General features: G+C 39.0%; 1 protein-coding gene across 1 annotated transcript in view; it reads right to left on the bottom strand.

Annotated features, from left to right (window-relative positions):
* Positions 1-2,670: 2,670 nt before the first annotated feature.
* PCSK2 (proprotein convertase subtilisin/kexin type 2) overlaps positions 2,671-23,183 on the bottom strand; it is a 221,046-nt gene continuing 200,533 nt past the window's right edge. Inside the window, exons 9-12 of the mRNA XM_056567901.1 lie at positions 22,880-23,095; positions 18,918-19,018; positions 16,622-16,849; positions 2,671-6,409 (exon numbers count right to left, since the gene is read on the bottom strand). Of these exons, the coding sequence (XP_056423876.1) occupies positions 5,917-6,409; positions 16,622-16,849; positions 18,918-19,018; positions 22,880-23,095 (1,038 nt within the window). The 3' untranslated portion in view covers positions 2,671-5,916. The remainder of the gene's footprint in view (positions 6,410-16,621; positions 16,850-18,917; positions 19,019-22,879; positions 23,096-23,183) is intronic.

Raw genomic sequence — 23,183 nt, 5'->3', positions numbered from 1 at the left:
ATGACGAGGCTGTGGTGGATGGTGATTGATAGCGTGCAGTGAATACAGAGCAAGTCATATAGGATGCGAAAAAAAAATGAACGCTGCACTCACTGCTACACTGACCGCAATGAACAGCGTGAACAAGCAGTTGATCTGCGAAATGGCCTGTCGTTCAAATCAGTGAAACTTGTACCATAATTTTACCAAAAAAATAGATACTTCAAGGAAACAAACAAACAAAAAAAAAATCTCTCTGTAAGTAAAATAAAAATAATTACGAAAAACTCAATATACTTCAAAATGTCTGATTAAATAACAAATGGCCTTTTTATGTCTTGGGTAGAAAGACTTTGCATTTTTTTTTTTACTTATATTGTATAGCGCCCAACTACAATATCCAAATCCCTTTCTGTCCCTCAAAATATAGCTCTGTAAAGGGGAATTTGAGGCCTATCTGGCATACACTGTTAAAGGGGTACTCTATCTATTTATTATTATTATATATATATTTTTTCAAATCAACTGGTGCTAGAAAGTTAAACAGATTTGTAAATTACTTCTATCCTCTAGAGCATACAGCAGCTGATAAGTACTGGAAGGATTCAAACTTTTTTATAGAAGTAATTTACAAATCAGTTTAACTTTCTGGAAACAGTTAATTTAAAAAAAATAATAACAATAATTATACCGGAATACCCCTTTAAAGGAAAACTGTCCGCTTTCTCCCCCCCCCCCCCCGCACTAACTAGCGGTACTGACTGGTAGTGCGGGGGACGCTGATCAGTTTGATCCTTACCGTGCCCAGATCGGCCATAATCTTCTATTATCGGTATATTCAAATGAGGTGCTAACTGGCACTCTGAGCACCGCCCAGCTCATCAATATTCCTCCCCTCCCTCCGCCTCTCCTTCTTCTCCCCGCTTTGTAATGAGGAGAGAGGGGAGGAATATTGATGAGATGGGTGGCGCTACGGCCCGGCACTGATGTCAGAGTGCCAGTTAGCACCTCATATGAATATACCGATAATAGAAGATTACGGCCGAACGGCGCCGCGGATCCGGGCACGGTAAGGACCAAACTGATCAGCGTCCCCCGCACTAGCGGCCAGTACCACCGGTTAGTGCGGTGGAAGAAATCTGACAGTTTTCCTTTTAGGAAACATTAGACTGAAAAACAAGTAATGCAAAAAAAATGGTGTGGTCAGCCTGGCACATTGCACAGTGTATATGTAGGAAGTGGCTTACAAATTTCCCTTTATGACATGGGGATTGTCACTCATAGATTCTTCGCACTAGGCACATCTCTGTATTTGAAGAATGTTGGCAACATCATGCTGTGTTTGTGTTGCTCTCAGACACCTGCAGTGGGGCTAGTACAAGTATACTACTCTTGGAAGGAAAGACCACAGCAGAGTGTCTAGTCTAAGTTTAGACCATCAATTAGGTGGCTTACATTATGCCAAAGGTGCACACCAAAATCTTGTTGCATTTTTGATGCACAGTGTTGCATTTGAAGGAGCTTTATGATTGATGGTCTATTAACAGGATACTCAGCACCCCCTGATCATTAGCTGTCAGCTGAATAGTGCTTGAAGCCCCCTCATTTAATAGTGGTGGTGCCAAGTTACTGTGGCTCAGCTCTTACTTCCTTGAATGTGACCGGAGCAGCATTTACCCGGTGTCACCACTATAAAATGAATGCTATCACTCGCAAAAACATGATGCAAGTCATTTAAGCCAGTTTTTTTTTTTTTGGCACACACGGTTTTATTTATCTCACACAGGTTTCATAAATTTGGCCCAGCCATTACTTCCTCAAAAGGTAGGCGTTTGCTTTTGTGTACCCATGTTGAGTTTTGTATGGTACCATGGAATAAACACAGACAAACATCAATTCAATCAAAATGTAATTTTCCACTGAAAGGAACATATTAGGAAATTGCTCTTCAAAAAGAAAAAAAATAACATTTAATAATAACTCTGCATTATGGTGGGGAGTAGAATAAAACATGAAAAAGAAGGATAACACAGAAGAAAAGTAAGTTCTTAAAGCATAAATAACATCATATTAAAAACAGAATTCTATTTTGTCAAAATAAATCTAAAATGAAAAAATCTAAAATGTATTATACTTTAGGCTGTATTGTTTGTTGTTTGACCAAAAAAATAAAACAAAACAATAATTTAAACAAAATTTTCCATAATGTATGCGTGTTTTGATGTAGTGACCATGTGACATGTTCAAGTTACTGTACATGTACAAGGGTGCAATGGGACATGCTGTGATCTATTCTAATATTAGTAATACAAAAATGTAATTTAAAAAAATCAATATTGTATCTTGCTATTTAATTGATTTTACATTTATAAATATGCGCTAGAATGCTTGTAACAAAATCCATACCACACCATATATAACTTATTGCAAAGTCGTGCCACTTAATGGCTTGGTCTTATGCTATGATAGTTAAAGGTTCATTTATCTAATAAAAGAAAAAAGAAAATTACAGAAAGATGCATTGGACTTAGTCATGCTAACTAGCCCTGAAGTGCAAAAAAGCCACTAAATATTGTTATTTTACAAAAAAATATGTTATTCATTTTAGCTAAAAATATTTTTTGTTATTCGTATCCTTTTTCAATATCTATGTATCACAAATGAATTATTTTATGATTCAAGCTGATTTAAAAAAAAAAAAACTTTAACTAAGAAATATAAACAAACATATTTAAAAATTGCTGCTATATATCATTTAATGTTTTTTTTTTTTCCAACATAGAACTGCATGATTACAAGAATGCAAATGAATGTACATGATACTTAAAATTTTTCACAGAGGTGGAATGAAGGCCAAATATTTTTATACAGAGAGTGATGGTTGTATAAAATTCGGATGGTTTCATAATCAGTACATTTACATGCACAAATGAATTGCGCGCTGCACAGATTATGTGAGTTTCTGTGTGTCACCTTCATATACAAACACTCATATACATCTTTTCCTTTGGTTTATTATTGTCTCTCCAAGTTTAATACATATATATTTTTTTACTTTTTAAAACTGGAACCTGAATATGGCATTATATATTGTGTTTTACAATAAAAATATATATAATATTAAATAATTTCCTGTAGGAAATATAACAATACCCTGAATTACAGAGGTTGCCAAGAAATTTTTCCAAAGGGGTCAGACAGGGTGAAAAAAAATCATTACTCACCTACCTTATTCTCCCAACTGCTGCCATTTTAACACTCACTGTGTTCCTTTACATCACCATTAACCAGGAAGTGGGGTTAAACAGGAAACCAGTGAATATAAGAGCGGCAGAGGGATCAGGCTGTTTAACCCAGTCTAAACTATTTATAATAGCCCCCTAGGACAACCCCTTTAAAAGAAAAAAAACTGCATGAAAAACTGACTGTGTTATGCCTAGTGCAGGCCCTGAGGGCCTAAAGAACACAACATTAAAAGCAATTTTCCTTGAGGTCTTAAGCTAGGTATAACATGTTATCATGGTATAATATGTTGTGTTAATTGTATGAAAATGGGAAAAGCTATTATAATAATGATAATTTAAATACAAAAAATTAAAACAATATATATTGTGCTTTAACATCTCAATTTTGTCTTGCTATACCAAATGTTACAAAACCAATGTTACTTACATTATCCAATATTTTATTGCACATTGGCCAGATGTTGTGGACATAACAGTAAAGTACAATCCTATTGGAAAATTTTAAAATAGTAAAGAATATTTAAATTAATATAAATATTTAAATAAAAATAAATATTTAGAAGATCATGTGTTAGGTTGCTCTGAATGGTATAGTTGAACATATTTCACAAGCTTCTGCCATGGCTATATTTATTTTGATATTTATATTTGCTAAATGTGATAGGGAGAAATAAATATAAAGGACAATATAGTGTGCAACAGAAGTTAATTCTTTAAGGGGTAGTCCGCCCCTAAACATCTTATCCCCTATCCAAAGGATCGTAAGGGTCCCGTCGCTGGGATCTCTCCTGCAGGATCCCCTGCCATCTGGTGCATGGAGCGAACTTCGCTCCATGCCTGATGACTGGCGATGCAAGCCGGAGGCTTGTGATGTTACTGCCCTGCCCCCTTGTGATGTCACGCCCTGCCCCCTCAATGCAAGTCTATGGGAGGGAGCATGGTGGCCTTGGCAGGACCCCTGCGATCAGACATCTTATCCACTATCCTTTGGTTAGGGGATAAGATGTCTATGGGCAGTGTACCCCTTTAAAGGTTTCTGGTACTACCCACTCTTACCCTCCAAATAAGTGGACAACCACTGTCATCTTCCGCATTTAGTTATTTAGTTATAGGCAATGCCTACTTTAATTTTTTTTTAAAACTATATCTAAAAAGGTGGTTCGGAAAATAATTAATTAATTAATTAATCAATTAAATTATGCTCAGGGTGGGATTAAATTAATCTTGAAAAGTATATTGACCTACCACCGATCACCCACTGCTGCTGTCCCCACATGCTCAACAATTCCTACAATCATCTCAACATGCAGAAAATCATCGCTCAGCCACTCATTGGCTAGGGCAGGTCACCGTTGCGGCAGCATGTGTCAAGAGAAGAGCAGGATGTGCTCAAAAGGGGGGATAGGCATCACCAAATAAGCCCAATCAAAAGATCAGTGGCAGATGAGTACATTAATTATTTTTTCTTTCCCATCCCAATTAAAAGTAAAACAAATTTTCCAGTCAAACCTATAATTTTTTTAATTACTTACATTTCGCATCTTTTTCATTCAAATTACTAATTCATGGCTGTACTTTCATTTAAAAGACCCTTATAAGATTAAAAAAAAAATGTCCTACAATGGTCATTATATGGCCAACATATATGGCTAAATATATGGCCAGTCAGAAAACTGATTTATTGGGGATTTATTGGGGAGTCACATCAGTGGCCTTTACCAAAACTGTAAGAGTAAGATCACAATTACTTAGTCAGCTAGTGGATTTTATGATAATGATTTTGTGCTATTTAATTATACTGAATAAATTTACAGCATCAAATCCTCAGCAAATTAAAGGGGTATTCTGGTTATATAAAGTGTATCCCTTTTCCACAGAATAGGGCATAAGTATCTTATGGTGGGGGGTCTGACCTCTGGGATTCCCCTCCATGATCTTCAGAACGGGGCCCATCTCATACCTCGGAGGACTGTGGAACCCACCTTCCAAGCCAAACTGGTCTTGGCTAGCTCAGCTAACCACTGACCGCAGCGATACCCTGTCTCAGCTGGTGATTGGTGGAGCGGGCTATCACTCCTGAGACCAGTTTTGGCTCAGAAGGTGGGGACTAGACTGCTCCAGGTTAAGAAATATGCCCTTTCAGAAGATTGCAGGGGGTCCAGGTGGTCGAACGCCCATGATTAGACATTTTTCCCCCATTCTGTGGCAAGGGTACAAGACTTTCAAGACCCAACCAAGGTAATGTTTGATATTGTCTAAATGACATAACAGAGGTCCATAAAAGTGGAGAAACCCTTTAAACCATTGAACATTTTTGACACTATTGACAAAATACTTAAGGTAATTTTTTAACACGATGCATAATTCTCTCATAGTTGGGGGTTCATTTTATTATACTTACAGTATATTTTTGAACACAATTTTTCATTTTGCTTTTGTTCAACAAACAATGATTGATACACAAAACGTCCTCAGATTGTGCGTGTTAATTTTACCTTACAATACTAGGGGTAACGCTGTAAAAATATATATATATATTTATTTATTTATTTGATTCCAAATAAAGGAATAGATGGCTATAAATATTTCAAACATGTGATACTGAGAAGCCAGTGTATCCTATACAGAGATTAAAGTGTCAGAAAGAGAAAAAATCAGGAAAGGAAAATATAACACAGACATGCAGGACAGCTTAGTTTTTGCTTTTGTTTAATAGACTTTTCAGGCTTCTCTCTACCGCCTCATCCAGTTCCTCTTCCAGCTCTTCCTTCTTTGACATTGCTAATTTTGACTGATAATCTCTAACTATTTGGTCTATGTAAGGGGCACTTTGAGTTCCATGCAGCATCAGGGTCCATTCTTTTAGAACACCTTTCTCTGGCATGCTCCCAACAAACCCAATTTCGAGAACCCAAGTACCTCTTGGGTCCTCTCCCCATGTGTGTGTGGTCATGAAGGGCCATTTATCAAATCCCACTTTAGAATCATCATCCCTTGGACGACGACTCAGCAAGATGGACTTGGTTCCCATTGGTGATGTCATATTGATATTTAGGTCACCACGCCTTGTAGAATTCACGGTTATTACAGCTTGGACGTGTTCAAGGTATCGTACAAAGTTTTCCTTCCCTTCACATGCATCGGTTGTAAGAGTGAGAACCAATTTTCCGTCTGGAGGTATTTTCCTGTTTAAAAAGCAGAACAAAACAATGTTATGCAACAGATATTATTAAAGTTATCCTAAATATTTTTTAAATGTATCTTTATTTATACTGTTGCTCTGTTTACTGATACAGAGCTCCAAATACCCAGCATACAAGGAGCTATAATTCTAGCGGTCTACAGTTGCCACTATCGGAGCTTAGTAGCTCACTACTAGCTTAGCTAGTGATTTCAGTCACGCAGAACAATACTAATGAGATAGGTCATTTGGGAATTTTTTTTTTAGCGCTGAGGGGGGTGTGAGGGTGGTGTAAAATAAAAAAAAAGTCATACTCATCTTACCCCAATGACCACTATCGGGGGGCACTGGGGTAAGATGAGTATGACTTTTTTTTTATTTACACCACCCTCACACCACCCTCAGCTCTAACCCCCCCCACCCCCCCCAGTGCTGCTCTGAAACTCACAGTCTCTGCCCCCATTTTGTCTATGTAGGAACTGCCTGCTTGGTCAATCATTGACTGAGGCGGGATACAGTTGCGGCCATTGATTAGCTGAGCGGGCAGAAAGTGAGAAAATATGTCACAGGAACAATAAAGAAACAGGGATGAGAAGGGGGAATGAGGGAAGGTGAGTATGCTTTTTTATGTTAGTCCTCAATGATCTCTTTCACTCTTTGGCTAAAGACAGAGTTATTAAAGTTCTGTAAAATAAGTGGACAAAGTACCATTGCCTAATATAATATTATTCTTGAAATTGTCCCTTTTAGTCACTGAAACATTGTTCAGAATCCAAATTCTGGACTGCTTGGTGTCTGTCAAATCTGTCAAAAGGCTGCAGGATGAGGTCTTTGCTAGTCTACTGACAGATTCTTAGAGTAACAGCTAGAAAATACCCATCTATTATCTAAGTGATCATACACTTCAAAGTAAAATCACCAGCTGCAAACTGCAGTTACTGACCATAAGGAAGAGATCATCAGGATTTCAAAGAATGGCAGTGTAAAATGCTAAGGAAGAAGAGATAGGAAATCAACTAGAACGTAATTTACACTCCTTACGAATCTTATAGACTACAGTGTACTAGGCAGTCTGTGCATTTTGAATGCCTGATGCTTCATGATCCTGAAGAGTTGACCACCCCAAGTGTTGAAAAAAAAAAAATCCTCTATCATTTATGTATACATATGTACTTAAATACACTAGATGACAGAATGTTAGGCTGAGAGAAATCCACCTGAATTTAAAAAAAAATGTTGCTCAGTTCACATTAACTGGGCCAGATGCAGGATGCCCAGTAAATGTGTCAGACTGTTCAGGGTTAAGCAGCAATGCTGTATGTTCACTGAGTAGCTCATTAAGAACATGAACAGGGACACCTTTTTGACAGGAGTCCCTGCTCCTGAAAATAGTTTCCATGACTCCCCAGACCAGCAGCATAGGGTGCCACATAATTTGTGCACAAAATTATGGACTCCTTTGAAAAACCTAGAGAAATAGTATAGGGTTCCATAGAATCTGAAAGCATAGGGTGCCATGGAATCTGCATACAGGAGCAAAGATTCCTGTCAAGTACAGAAGTCCCTGCATTTATACACTGCTCAAAAAAATAAAAGGAACACTTAACACAATGTAACTCCAAGTTAATCACACTTCTGTGAAATCACACTGTCCACTCAGGAAGCAACACTGATTGACAATCAATTTCACATGCTATTGTGCAAATGGAACAGACAACAGGTGGAAATTATAGGCAATTAGCAAGACACTCCAATAAAGGAGTGGTTCTGCAGGCGGTGACCACAGACCACTTCTCAGTTCCTATTCTTGGCTGATGTTTTGGTCACTTTTGAATGCTGGCAGTGCTTTCACTCTAGTGAAAGCATGAAACAGAATCTACAACCCACACAAGTGGCTCAGGTAGTGCAGCTCATCCAGGATGGCACATCAATGTGAGCTGTGGCAAGAAGGTTTTCTGTGTCTGCCAGTGTAGTGTCCAGAGCATGGAGGCGCTACCAGGAGACAGGCCAGTACATCAGGAGATGTGGAGGAGGCCGTAGGAGGGCAACAACATAGCAGCAGGACTGCTACCTCCGCCTTTGTGCAAGGAGGAGCAGGAGGAGCACTGCCAGAGCCCTGCAAAATGAACTCCAGCAGGCCACAAATGTGCATGTGTCCACTCAGACGGTCAGAAACAGACTCTATGAGGGTGGTATGAGGGACAGATGTCTACAGGTGGAGGTTGTGCTTACAGCGCAACACTGTGCAGGACGTTTGCCATTTGCCAGAGAACACCAAGATTGGCAAATTCGCCACTGATGCCCTCTGTTCCTCACATATGAAAGCAAGTTCACACTAAGCACATGTGACAGACGTGACAGAGTCTTGAGATGCCGTGGAGAATGTTCAGCTGCCTGCAACAGTCAGTAATGGTGTGGGGTGGCAATTCTTTTGGGGGCCGCACAGCCCTCCATGTGCTTGCCAGAGGTACCCTGACTGCCAGTAGGTATCGAGATGAGATCCTCAGACCCCTTGTGAGACCATATGCTGGTGCAGTTGGCCCTGGGTTCCTCCTAATGCAAGACAATGCTAGACCTCATGTGACTGGAGTGTTTCAGTAGTTCCTGCAAGAGGAAGGCATTGATGCTATGGACTGGCCCTCCCGTTCCCCAAAACTGAATCTGATTGAGCACATCTGGGACATCATGTCTCGCTCATCTACCAATGCCACGTTGCACCACAGACTGTCCAGTAGTTGGTGGATGCTTTAGTCCAGGTCTGGGAGGACATCCCTCAGGAGACCATCCGCCACCTCATCAGGAACATTCCCAGACATTGTAGGGAGGTCATACAGGCACGTGGAGGCCACACTCACTACTGAGCCTCATTTTGACTTGTTTTAAAGGGGAACTCCGGTAGAAAAAAAAGTTTTCAAATCAACTGGTGCCAAAAAGTTAAACAGATTTGTAAATCACTTCTATTTAAAAATCTTAACCCATCTAGTACTTATCATCTGCTGGATGCTACAGATATACTACAGAGAAATTGGGAAATTCTTTCCAGCCTGACAACAGTGTTCTCTGCTGACACCACTGCCCAGAGCAGGAAAGGATTTTTATGGGGATTTGCTTCTAATCTGGACAGTTCCTGACACAGAGGTGTCAGCAGAGAGCACTGTAGTCAGACAGAAAGGAAATTCACAAATTTCTCTGTAGTATATAGCAGCGGATAAGTACTGGAAGGATTAAGATTTTTTTTTATAGAAGTAGTTTACAAATCTGTTTAACTTTCCGGCACCAGTTGATTTGAAAACATTTGTTTTTTACTTGGTTACACTGGAGTTCCCCTTTAAGGACATTACATCAAAGTTGGATCAGCCTGTAGTGTGGTTTACCACTTTGATTTTGAGTGTGACTCCATATCCAGACCTCCATGGCTTGTTAAATTTGATTTCCATTGATAATTTGTGTTATTTTGTTGTCAGCACATTCAACTAAACAAAGACGTAAGTATTTCACACGATTAGTTCATTCATTCAGATCTAGGATGTGTTATCTTAGTGTTACCTTTATTTTTTTGAGCAGTGTAGAATAAGCCATATACATATGGGTGTAAAAACACATCATATCAGTTTCCAAAAGTAAGTAATGGAATAATCTCATTGCAGTATTGGAAAGTGCTATGATACTGCAACACAACCTGATGCTTTAAGCGTATGGCTTGCTGCTCAGTGAACCTTCATCGAGCAGCTCATCTTTGAGTGTTTCAATATGATTCCCTGCTCAGTATATACAGGAATACAGGGATATGCAAGGAGAAGGTAAGAGACAAATGCTGATTTACCAACTTCCCACCCAAAGAGACTTACATTGATAGTGTGTCTTGATCATGTGACACAGAGCTGGGAGAAAACGTGCTTAGCGTGGACATCTCCCATCTCGTTCTCCTGATTGGAGAAGGTCTGAACACTAAGACCCCCGACAATCAAGACTTTCCACTAGAACATTTCAAAACTTTTTCCAAGTGACAGCACCCATTTAGGCTGATACAGAGTAGTACATGTTATATTTTCATGGTGTCTCAGTACGGAATACCGTAGTCTGCTATGCTATTTTTCCATACAGTAAAATAAAATAGCAATTGTGATGCATGCTACCAAACGGAGACCAAAGCAGACTGTTTTGGCTTCTGTCCAGTGAATGGAGCTTACAAATCAGTTTGACGCATACTTTGGTGGGTTTCCAGCCCAAACTGCAAACAGCTCAGTAGAACACAATGTTAAAAGAGCCGAAGACATTAAGAAATTACTTAAGTTCACTGTATGAAAATAGTCCTTGAGAAATTTTACATGATTAGAAAATATCTTGGGCCCATCAGGCTGTGTCCTCACTCTCTCATCAGACATCATGTTATCATGCAGCTCGTACATTGCATAGATACTTTTCTCCTGTTTCTTCTATTATTTTTCAGAGAGAGATTATTACAGAAGACTGAGCATTTGACACATAATTACACGTTACATATTGTATGAGTTTGAGTATAATATTCTGTCCCACAATAGATTTTCCTGTTTATAATCCTGGCAAGGACACAATGAAATAAAGCATTATAAATATTAATGGAGGAGGCTGACAACATTGGCTGCAGACAGTGAAGGCTACTCGGCATCTTTGCACTAATTGACAGGGTTGCCAAGGTGCACAACAGAGGATGTTGAGAAGACTATATATAGAATGTGTTCTGCAAGTCTATGAGGAGGGAAAAAACAATTATCCATAGTATGACTGAATCAAATGTTAATGGAAGCTGCACTGCAATTCCCTGGAGCCAGGATTTTACTGCCTAAGAGTAAATAATACAGGTTTGTAAGATACAATTTCACTCAAACCTATTACGCAAATTATTTGGTATGACCGTGTAATGTGTTATTACAGTTGTGATCTTTATATAGGGGCAGCAATAATGGCTATTCTAGCAGATGGTAAGAGCATCCCTAAAACTCTTCAACCTGAAATTCATAATGTGGCATATTAAGGTAGTGAAGTGGAAAGCGGAGTAAGGAAAGCCTCTTTGCCAATCAACATTACCAGGAGGACCTGTGAAGGGGCTCTCAGGGACCATAGCTACCTACATAGACAACACTGTCCATGGTTACGACTATCAAGGAAAGAGATGCTCTCTTGTTTCTTTGAAAGCTTCACATCTTTATGGAAGTGGCTATCATAGCATTCATTCTTAATCCTGGACTGGAGGACTGGATGCCAACAACAGAGGGTCCCTGAACAAGAATGTGATATGTGCCACTTATTTTTAATCCCTAAATTTCCAGGCTAATTTTCACAGTTTTTTTCACCTTGCCTTGAAGGCGCTATACATTTTGACCAATTGAACTTCATAATGACACTTTTCACTAAAATATACTAAAAACAGGAAAAATATTATAGTAAATATTTGGTGAAGTTGGCAGATTGTTTTCTTTATGAATGGGAAAGGGGTGGGGGGATTAGCAATTTTATATTTTCAAACACATTTTATGACTTTGCTTGTTTCCCTAGGTGTCTTGCATATGCAATCATTTGATTGCTTATATGAATGAATGCAACACATAATCTACTAGTACAGCCTGCGTATGGCCAAGCTGTAACAGTATGTCTGTCTTGGCCATGTCAACCATTCAGGTCTCTGCGATTGTATCACATGAGAGCCAATCAGACTCCTGAACCACCACTGACCTGCAATGTAACTGTCAGTATTTACAGCAGCATCTTCTAAAAACAACAGTGGCAAAAATAACTTTACAAATTAGATTTACAGTGGAGAAACTGTATCTGGCTGATACTTTTAACCCCTTAAGGACGCAGGGTTTTTCAGTTTTTGCACTTTCGTTTTTTCCTCCTTATCTTTTAAAAATCATAGCCCTTTCAATTTTCCACCTAAAAATCCATATTATTATAAAATTCACGGCGAAACGGAAAAAAAATCATTGTGCTACAAAATCAAAGAAAAAACGCAATTTTGTAATTTTTGGGGGCTTTCGTTTCTACGCAGTGCATATTTCGGTAAAATTACACCTTATCATTATTCTGTAGGTCCATACGGTTAAAAGGATACCCTACTTATATTGGTTTCATTTTGTCGTACTTCTGGAAAAAATCATAACTACATGCACGAAAATTTATACGTTTACAAATGTCCTCTTCTGACCCCTATAACTTTTTATTTTTCCACGTACAGGCCGGTATGAGGACTCATTTTTTGTGCCGTGATCTGAAGTTTTTATTGGTATCATTTTTGTTTTGATTGTTTTTTATCACTTTTTATTCATTTTTTAATGGTATAAAAAAAGTGACCAAAATATGCTTTTTTGGACTTTGGAATTTTTTTTACATGTACGCCATTGACCGTACGGTTTAATTAATGATATATTTTTATAGTTTGGACATTTACGCATGCAGCGATACCACATGTGTTTATTTTTATTTACACTGTTTTATTTTTTTTATGGGAAAAGGGGGGTGATTCAAACTTTTATTAGGGAAGGGGTTAAATGAACTTTATTAACACTTTTTCCCATAGGGGCCTATAACACTGCACACACTGATCTTTTACACAGATCAGTGGCGTGTATTAAAACGCCTGTGATCAGTGTTATCGGTGCTTGACTGCCTGGATCTCAGACACGGAGCAGTCATTCGTCGATCGGACACCGAGGAGGCAGGTAAGGGCCCTCTTGGTGTCCTGTAAGCTGTTCGGGACGCTGCGATTTCACCGCGGCGGTCCCTAACAGCCCGACTGAGCAGCTGGGTCACTTTCACTTCAGACGCGGCGGTCCGCTTTGATAGCCGCGTCTGAAGGGTTAATACAGGGCATCACCGCGATAGGTGATGTCCTGTATTAGCCGCGGGTCCCGGCCGTTGATAGCCGCCGGGACCGACCCGATATGCCGCGGGGACACCGTGTGACCCTGCGGCATTTCGCGGGAGCTGGCGGAGGACGTAAATATACGTCCTTCGTCGTTAAGGGGTTAAGACCAACAAGGGGGCTTTCCATACACCACCTCATTCATGCTCTCAATTAAATCTGGTGTGTAAAACTACCAGTAATTAAGTGACATGGAAATGACTGTGATCTAATAGACAGTATGGAACACTATATTAGATAATAGTTTCCTCACATCCCTGCAAGTCTCTGTATAGCTGCACAGGTTGCTAATATGGTATGTCTACCATTAAAGGGGCACTCCGGTGGAAAACCTTTTTTTTTTAAACCAACTGGTGCCAGAAAGTTAAACAGATTTGTAAATTACTTTTATAAAAAAAAAAAAATCTTAATCTTTCCAGTACTTTTAAGCTGCTGTATGCTCCAGAGGAAGTTGAGTCGCTTTCTGAGTCTGACCACAGTGCTCTCTGCTTACACTTCTGTCCATGTCAGGAACTGTCCAGAGCAGAATAGGTTTGCTATGGGGATTTGCTCCTACAGAGGTGTCAGCAAAGAGCACTGTGGTCAGACTGAAAAGAACAACTCAACTTCCTCTGGATACAGAAGCTGATAAGTACTTGAATGATTAATATTTTTATAGAAGTAATTTACAAATCTGTTTAACTTTCTAGAACCAGTTAATTTGAAGAAAAAAAATATATCGTTTTTCACCAGAGTACCCCTTTAACACAATAATCCCTGATAAGAGTGTATGCAATATACATATATATATATATATATATATATATATATATATATATATGTGTGTGTGTGTGTAACCACTGTAAAGCCAACTGTCTGGATTTTATAGTGTTAACAGACTATATGTACAATAATACAAGAGTACAATTTCCATTTGAATTAACCTTTCAGAGAAATGTGTCATTAAATGTGTCTTAACAATAGCTATACATGTGCCCACCTACTGACCATAGGATCTAGGTACTTATACTAATGGATTATTTATTTGTATAGTCAGAATGCTATTTGAGTCTTTTTCTTCACTCTACAATTAGCACACCTTCCTACAGTGCTGCTATATGGTTGCAGTAGTTTCAATAGCCTCCAGGTATAAGAGCCTAGTTGTGCTCGCAAGCTTTGCAATCTCTATGGCAACACCACATGGTACTGTATATTGGGGTTCAAACATGGTTAATGTGACATGTAAAAAATATGTGTCTGGTGGACACTTCACTGACAGACAAAGATTTTCTGGGATTTCTTTGGTGTGATGGCTGCTTCTCCATGGGTGATCTCATGCTTTGTTGTCCGGAACTAAATCAACCTGACTTAAACTGGGTTTTCCAGGGCCATTTATTAATGGTCTAACAAGCAAATAGGCCATCAATATCTGATCAGTGGGGATCCAATGCTAGTCACCCCCACCAACTAGCTGTTTGCCAAAGCCACGGAGAGAACAGAACAAAAGTAGACAGCTCCATACATTGTGTAGTGGCCATGCTGGGTTATGGCAGCTCTAATTCATGTGAATGTAAACAGCTGCTATAACCTAGTCCGGTCACTGCACAATGTACATCTGTTACTGTCTCTTTGTATGCATAGTTGCTAACCTTTATATACCTCATGGTACCACTTCTCTTTGCAAATTTGTTGAGTCACACGACATTTAGACTACCATAAACCATCTTTTTTCACAGACCTTCCCTCTTACACAGCAGCATTTTGGGCAGTTTTTATTTTTTTTTTACAACATTATTTATGGAAAGATCTGTATCTCTTCTGCAGGGATCAACACCCAACATTTTTACTCAAGTGCTGGTCCTGCAGGGCTCTAGCTTATGGGAACAGTGCTCCTGCTTTGAAAAAAAGTGCAGGAATTTAGTTCCCATACGTTCCTGCAGGACTTGAGCCTCTATCTGGTTTTGCCTTCAAAATACAAAATGCTAACCCAAAGACTGACATGTGGAAGTGGCCTTAGTCTGGATGTACTGTACACTGAGGGGTGGATTACCAAGACCGGCATTTCACATGCGGTCTAAAGTAAATCCCCGCCAGTGCAGGAATTATCTGGATTTATCAAGAGGTTCACACATCTTAATAAAATCAGGCTCATGGGAAGCAGAAATCTTTGCCAGTTCTGAGCTGGTAGAGATTTTTATTACAATTTTTACCAGCTAGCAAGCATGCTCCCTTCCTGCAAAACCATGCCACCTCCATCACAAGCTCCGCCAACTCTGAGAGCGCAGGGCAAACTTTAAAAATAAAAAAAAGTCACCTAATTTTTTTTACAAATCATGTGCTTGCACAATTTATTTTGCTGTTTGCCCTAGGCACAAACATGATAACTGCCTCCCATTGTATTTTAGTTTGTATTTGCGCAAAACGTTGGTCAGTATGTTAAGCCAAAACTGGGAGTGGAATCAACACAGACAAAAATCAAGGTTGTGTAACACAGCAGTATTTGGGTTAGTATTTTGCATCAGTATTTTTAAGCCAAAACCAAAAGTGGAACCTGCAGAGAAAAAAATAATGCAATGGAAAGATTTTTTTCTTTTCGTGTTTTGGACCCAATCCTGGTTTTGCTTACAAATTCTGATGCAAAATACTGAACTAAATACTGCTGTATGAAACCAGCCTACTGAACAGACTTGAACCTTTTATGTGTTTTGGATGCAGTCTTGGTTTTGGTTAAAAACACTGACCAAATACTATATATAAACTCAACCCTATGCTTCTCACACCAGATGGAACAGTTGATGGAATATTTTAATCACTGCCTTCCACTTTTAGGTAAATATTGCTATCTGGTCTACATGCATCAGGTTCTTAGCAAAGAAGAAGTCAGATAAGTCAGAAGAAACATGTTTGCCAGCTCAACGCACTCGCATGTCCCTTTCTCTGCTCAGGTGCATGGCAGCATGGAACATTAAAAATTCCTTAAAGGGGTTATCCAGGAATCGAAAAACAGACCTACCACTCCCTGTCTGTCCCAACTTTGGGTGTTGTATTACAACTTGGATCCATTCACTTCAATGAAACTAAGCTGCAGAACCACACCCAACCTGGAGACAGACAGGGAGAGGTCTTTGAAAGAAATGATCTCTGTTTTTCGATTCCTGGATAACTACTTTAATTCACAAAGAATCCAACACTCTGCATGTACCAATAAAACCTGCAGCTATTTTATATAGCTAACATATTATGAACCAAAATAACTGATTGACCTTGTCATAAAAATATAATTTTGAGCAACACCTTGGAGACAACTGATAAACTGCAAATGGTTAAGAAACTTACCTTGGCTCTTGTACTGATCCTCCAATACAATGAAATCTCTCAGGCACAGTTTTCCATTCTCTAGCCATTTTAACCATGGAACCAGCATCAAGGACGCCATAGCCGAACAAGTGGTTAAACTCCAAGCCAACGCCATTCCTCCGCCACTTATGAACTTCATCATGAAGCTGGTTTCTTTTGGATGTCAGTACAGTGAGGTGTTGCAAGTCTCTCCAGGTGAGACCTGGGCTGTTATTAAAAAAAGACCATACCAACATTGAAAAAAAATAAGCTGAGCATCTGGATTGATGAATGCATGGTATCATCGCCTATATTCAAGGTAAATGCCTGAAAAACTCAGGTGTGACTACAGTTAATAGTGCAGGTTGGACAACCCCTTTAAATATCTATTTCTACAATCCATCGATACAACATGGAGCCAAGACTACATCATACAGCAGAAAAAACTATTCATGTCAGGGAGCCAGGTGATGGTGTCTTACTTCACAATGGGGCACCAATATGCATACCGGTTATTATACAGTGATGGGCCATTCTGAAAAGTGCATGCCATATTTACTGAGCCATGCCCCAGTTACCCCATTATTTAAGAAAATCAAGTCTCACCTACCAATGCTCACTGTCACTTCACGATGAAAGTGATGAAGAATGCTAAGTAAATTTATTACATTTTATACAATTATAATAATAAATGTGGGCATACACTTTCAATAGCCATTGTCCAAATGTTCATTCAGCTAACATCTATCTCTTTCAATCTCCCCATACACAGCTGAACGATAATGGGCCTTCTATGGAGAGAGAGAAGGGGTAAGCTGCTATCAGACATCTCTAGTGGCAGGTTATCTCTCCAAAAACAATAGGGCCAGGCAGGTAAAATCCAACATGCCTGAAACTTCTCCTCCCCAACATCATCTGTTAGAGAGAAATGGTAGGCTGCCATATACTTTTGAAAGTTGCCCAGTCCTGCCAAAGTCAATGGGCTTAGCTGACTTTTGTCTAGAGTGTATGAGGACCTTAATTTATTTTTTTCCAGTGCACAAAATAATTCACATGCTAGTGTAAACTTTTTGTATAAATATGTTGTTATGAAAAGAATCATTATTCAGAAGAAAAAAATTATGGGGAAAACAGAAAGCTATTTTATTTGACAGCCATGTTTATAAAAATGACAGCAAAAGACTGAGCTGTGTTTGTTTTGGTAAGTAAATTAATTTAAAATTAAATGAATAAGTAAGTCCTTAGCGAAATCTTTTAAAACCCTAAGCCTTTATTGGGGAAATTCATAAAATAAAGGTGGATATTATAAAAAAAAAAAAAAAAAAGGTCAGGAAGATTTTTTTTTTTTTCCGTTTCTAGTGATAACCTCCCTTAGTCATTTTGGCAAATATCACTAGAAACGTGTTGGTCTATTTTACTGATTTTTTTTTAGACTGCCTGTATTTATTAAATATCCTCAATAAAGACTTTAGATTTCAAGGGATTACACTGATGATTTCCTTATGGCTCATTTAATGTAACAAGCATTCTAACCAACACCATGAAAGCTATTTTTACACCAGTGAATGCTTTCTGCAACACATAGAGATGAGGGTGAGAATTTATCTTTAATTCTTGACTTGCATAGAGGTACTTCATGCCAATGGTATTGTGGTAGAGTGTCAACTGGATTAAAACAGTGCATGGTTGTGATGTAAGCACCGATACTATGCATGGTTGTCATTTACTACTTTCATCGGGCTGGGTGTTCTGACACCCTTTCCAGCATATGTTTAGTTATGTTATGATGTAAACAATGGTGCTATACATTTATCAGGCCGAGGGCTTTTAATCTGTGAGTGCATCTGGCCTGAGCTGCAATGCATACAGTACTTTATGCATCGCTGCTCAGTACATACAGGAGCAGGGAATTGAGTGACAAAGAGGAGTCCCTGCTCCTTTACATACATTCCATGGCTGACTGTAGATAGCATTGTGTGTCACAGAAACAATGTTAGCAGCCACTACATCTGTATATCCTGCAGTTACTTTCTGGAGTACTAAAGTCATTTTAAAGAGGACCATGTAGGCAAGCAAGCAGAATGGTAAGACTCAATTATTTCATATATTTTCAAAAGCAATAAGAGAGGTATGGCACAATATAGACATCTAAGAAAAGATACTTTAGATTTTCTATAAAGAGAACACAAGTCATTAATAAACCAGAAATGAGCACTGACAGATCCACTATAAGGGTTGTCTGCAGCACTTGCATGCGTTTCAGCATATTTACTGTCATATCTTCAGAATAACATACTTTGCCTCCAGGGCTAAAGCGAACACCCCAGCTGCTTCTGGTGCTGCTGCAGATGTTCCAGAATGACGTAATGTACAGTTGCCATATAAATCTGTTGTCGCCTGAAAACACAAATTAAAAATTTATAGGTCACAGAATATAATGAAAGTCATATGACGCATAACTCATTTGGATGCTATGAAATATTTATCAAGCAAAACTCTTTGTACAATGGATTTTAGATTTTGATTAAATAAATCAAATCTTTCCTTATCCCATCCATAGTCTGAATCCAATCTACCCGCAGAGCTGTGTCACTGATCACATTTTATTACCGGATTTATTCATAGAATCCAATTATGAAGAAAAACCTCCAGAGTAAAGTTATTATACATATGTAATGCTGACTGGAAGATCATTCATACCAAACTTCTTCATGCAAAATAAATAAATAAAATAAATTATCTGTACCAATGAGAAAGGATTTACACAGAATCCTTACTGTGCCCTAGCCTTATTGTGCCCCAGTCCTCAGCCATGCTTTAAAGGGGTATTCCGGCCATAGACATCTTATTCCCTATCCAAAAGACTGCTGGGACCCCCCATGATCTCCGTGAAGCACCCAACATTTTCTGCCAGGCTGCTGCTCCAGTCTCTGAAAACTCTGTGCTTCCGGGACCGGAGACGTGACGTCACGCCACGCCCCTTCGTGATGCCAACTCCCATCATGTACTGACATCCACAGGTTGGGGAACACTGTGTTAGAGCCTACTTTGTAATTATAAAAACCTTTCTGGTAATGTACAGATACAGAGGTAGCCACTGGCAAGCAAATCACAGGGGCAGTGCATTGTGGTCCTCAAAATAATCTAGCGCCTCTTGGATGGGTGCAATACAAGCAAGTGTATGTGCGCAGCAATGCGTACTGAACATTTGACATGTCGGGCGCTCTCCCACCCCACCTGGAAATTGAACTGTGAGCGGTGATGCTTACAGTGCTGTGTGCATCCTGCTCACTGCATTTTGTGGGTACTCTCGCACCCAGCTCAGCGATTGTACACAGTACTGTACCTACAACAGTTAGGAGTCATTCAATAGACAGGAGTCCCTGCTCTAGTATGCATTTTCCATGACCACATATAGAGATCAGTGCGCCTATGTGTTTATGTTGACAGCTACAATTCTGTACTTTATACACAAGGAGGAAGTTTGCAGGTTGGCCCAATGGTTACCTGTAGGTGATCAGGCCTCTTGATCTAGGCCATGCTAGCCAAGCAGTCTGAAGTAACAAAACCTACTGGAAATGGGATACCACTGATCCAACATAGTGATGAGAAATATGGGCCATATTCGTATGTGCGATATTTTGCGAATATATAGCCAAATATTCGTCCTATGTTCACGAAATTCGCATATTCGCTATGTTCGTTCTCTTTTTTTTTTCAATGCGAAAATTCGTAATGAAATTTGCATAGTGCGCATGCGCAATTATATCTTTTACTTAAAAGAAGGGAGGGATCAGTGTCCAGTCTGGAAGTGCTGATATTCGCATAATTATTTGCATTAAAAATAAGCATGAATATTCGTCATTTTCAATATATATCACTATATTCTAAATATTCGCAAAATCACGAAGTGCCGATATTTGTGGTAAAAATTTGCATTTCAACACTAATCCAACATTGAATGTTAACCTAACCTGCCAGTGTAATACACCTGTTGGGATTTGAGGTTTCATCTCATGTCCATATATACGATTCTTAGAGTGTGTAATCAATGTATGACTAAGGCCAGCACCTGGCCGAAACGCGTCACATCCTGTCTTGTACCTGTGATCTGAGTAACTACGTGTGAATAAAGAAGGCTATTAGATCTAAGAACGAGCTGGAATCCTTCTCTCTTTCTGCATTGCTAATTGGGGATGGTCCATTCCCTTCCGTGCTCAGTTCTGTGACTTTGGGGTGAGCTGATCTATACATTGATTTCAACATTGAATGTACTTCTCTGTGACATTTTCGGTACACTCAGCTCTATTTTCCCTGGCTATCCGGCTAGGCAATATTAATAATTTTTAGCATGCTGGCCAGATGCATAGGCTGTACTAATAGTGCACATCTTGTCATTGTGTCTTCACTTGCCACATCTGCATGTCAGGGAAATATGAGACCTATTACGCACTGACCGTTGTGTGGTGAATTTATTTGTGTGGGAGATTTGTTTTCCATTTGTAAAAACCTTGAAGTATATAGTATGTATCCATCTTTGTGGTACTAGGGTAACATACCCTCTGACCTGCTATATTTTTGTTATGTTCGATCCTCAAAAGATAGAGGATTTATCAAACTGTGTGAGAGAAAAAGTGGAGAGATTTTCTAACAACAACCAATCACAGTGCAGCTTTCACTTTACCAGAGCTTGTTAGCTGAGCTGTGATTGGTTGCTATAGGAAAATCTTTCTACTTTTTCTCTCACACAGTTTGATAAATCTGGACCATAGTGATTTTTTAACTCTGAACTCTCCCCAGCAACTCTCCTTTGCCATATGGGAAACCTCAACTGACTCCTAAGTGGACACTGGGGTGGCAGCCTGGGTGAAGCTAGAAGGACTCTCATGGACTCTAGCTATGAAAAGTGATTATTCTTCATTGACTCTTGCAGGAGCCTTCTGGCCCAAAGGGGGGGGGGGGGGGCTGGTTTGTGGGTGTCCATATTATTTTAGGGTGCATGCACACTACATTTTTGCTATACAGTTCCCGTATACGGTTTCAAGTTAAAAACCATATGGAACTGTATAGAAAACTGTATGCATTGACTTAAAATTGTAAAATGTATGTCAAATGCATCATACGGTTTAGACCGTTTTGCATCCTATATGATTTTGTCCCTTTTTTTACCCGTACCAAAAACCGTAGTCTACCACTTTTTTGTTCCGGGTGAAAAACTGTATTAAACCGTATATTTTTTTTTCAATGGGAGTCAATGGGAACCGTACAGAACTTTATGTGCGTACAGTTCCATCCGGTTTTCACCATACGGTTTTTGACTTTGCACAGTTTTTTTTTCTCGGAATTTCAATAAAACAAGTTAAACTTTATTCAAAATGGAGTGAAAAGTTAAAAACGTATCTGTTTTTTTCTTTAAAAAACAGATGCAACCGGACATCATTTTTCAACCGTATATGAGTTACAATTTGTACACACGTTTTGATACAGTTTAGTTAGGTTTTGAGGAATCCGTTTTTCATCAAAAACCTGATACGGGAACTGTATTGCAAAAACGTGGTGTGCATGCACCCTAAGAGAGGGCTTGTGATAGGCTGCACTTTTTAATGCACTTGTATGGTAGTATGGATTTGACAAGGGGAAAAAATGTCTACTAAATTGGAGCAGCCTCTGGTTTGGTTAATATGAGATTATTGTAGGAAAGAGATGATTTGAATATATAATTATGTAAATGTACAAAAGTAAATTATTTAACAAAATCATATAATAGATGTCTATATTAAACCTTGCTGTATGTACAGAATATCATTAGCTATACTGTATTGTTAGGCCTATTGTCAATATTTGAGTTTTCTCTGGATAATAAAGGGATCATTCACATGTGAAATAGTCTTTTCCTCTTTCCCCCATAACGTTGATTTTATCATGTATTTACTTTACACGACACACATAGAATTTCCCATAATATACCTGTCTATAGCAAGCTAAAAACTTCAATGTAAGCCTCATGATGTGCTAATTGTTTAGTGTTAATGTAGCTTTTGTATTTCCAAGATAAGTAACAGAACCAAGACTAATGTAACTAATGTTTGAAGTGTTTAAATATTAATATTTTTTCTCATCAGCCGACAGGGAAAGCATCATTGGGCTTTCTATCATTTCTAATGAGTCCTAACAAAAGAACATCTGCTGTTTCTATTGTGAGCCTGGCACTTGATGACGCCTCTGGGCTGGCTCCATCATTACAGTATTTGTACTTACCACGCCAGCTTCAGGATTCCTTTTCCTTCCATTGCTGAATGTTGAGGCTAATGTGGAGGAGCAGCTTTCATCATACAATGCTGTCCGGCCGTCATTTATGGCAGAATTGATGGAGATCGTCCACATGCTTGAGGCATAACCATCACAGTTACAGTCATCATAACTTCCACCATCTCCAGATGCCCATACGTAAATGCTGCCCTTACCTCCACGGCCCTGAGGAAACAATAATGTATGATGAAATATTATGTGTTTCTGTTTCCCTTTTTTTGTTTTGCAACCAACGTATATGTTGTGGGGTTCC

Source organism: Hyla sarda, chromosome 3 (genome assembly GCF_029499605.1).
Source record: "Hyla sarda isolate aHylSar1 chromosome 3, aHylSar1.hap1, whole genome shotgun sequence".
Classification (NCBI taxonomy): Eukaryota; Metazoa; Chordata; class Amphibia; order Anura; family Hylidae; genus Hyla; species Hyla sarda.
Note: the sequence above shows the minus strand (reverse complement) of the source record. Positions and strands in the feature narration are given on the sequence as shown.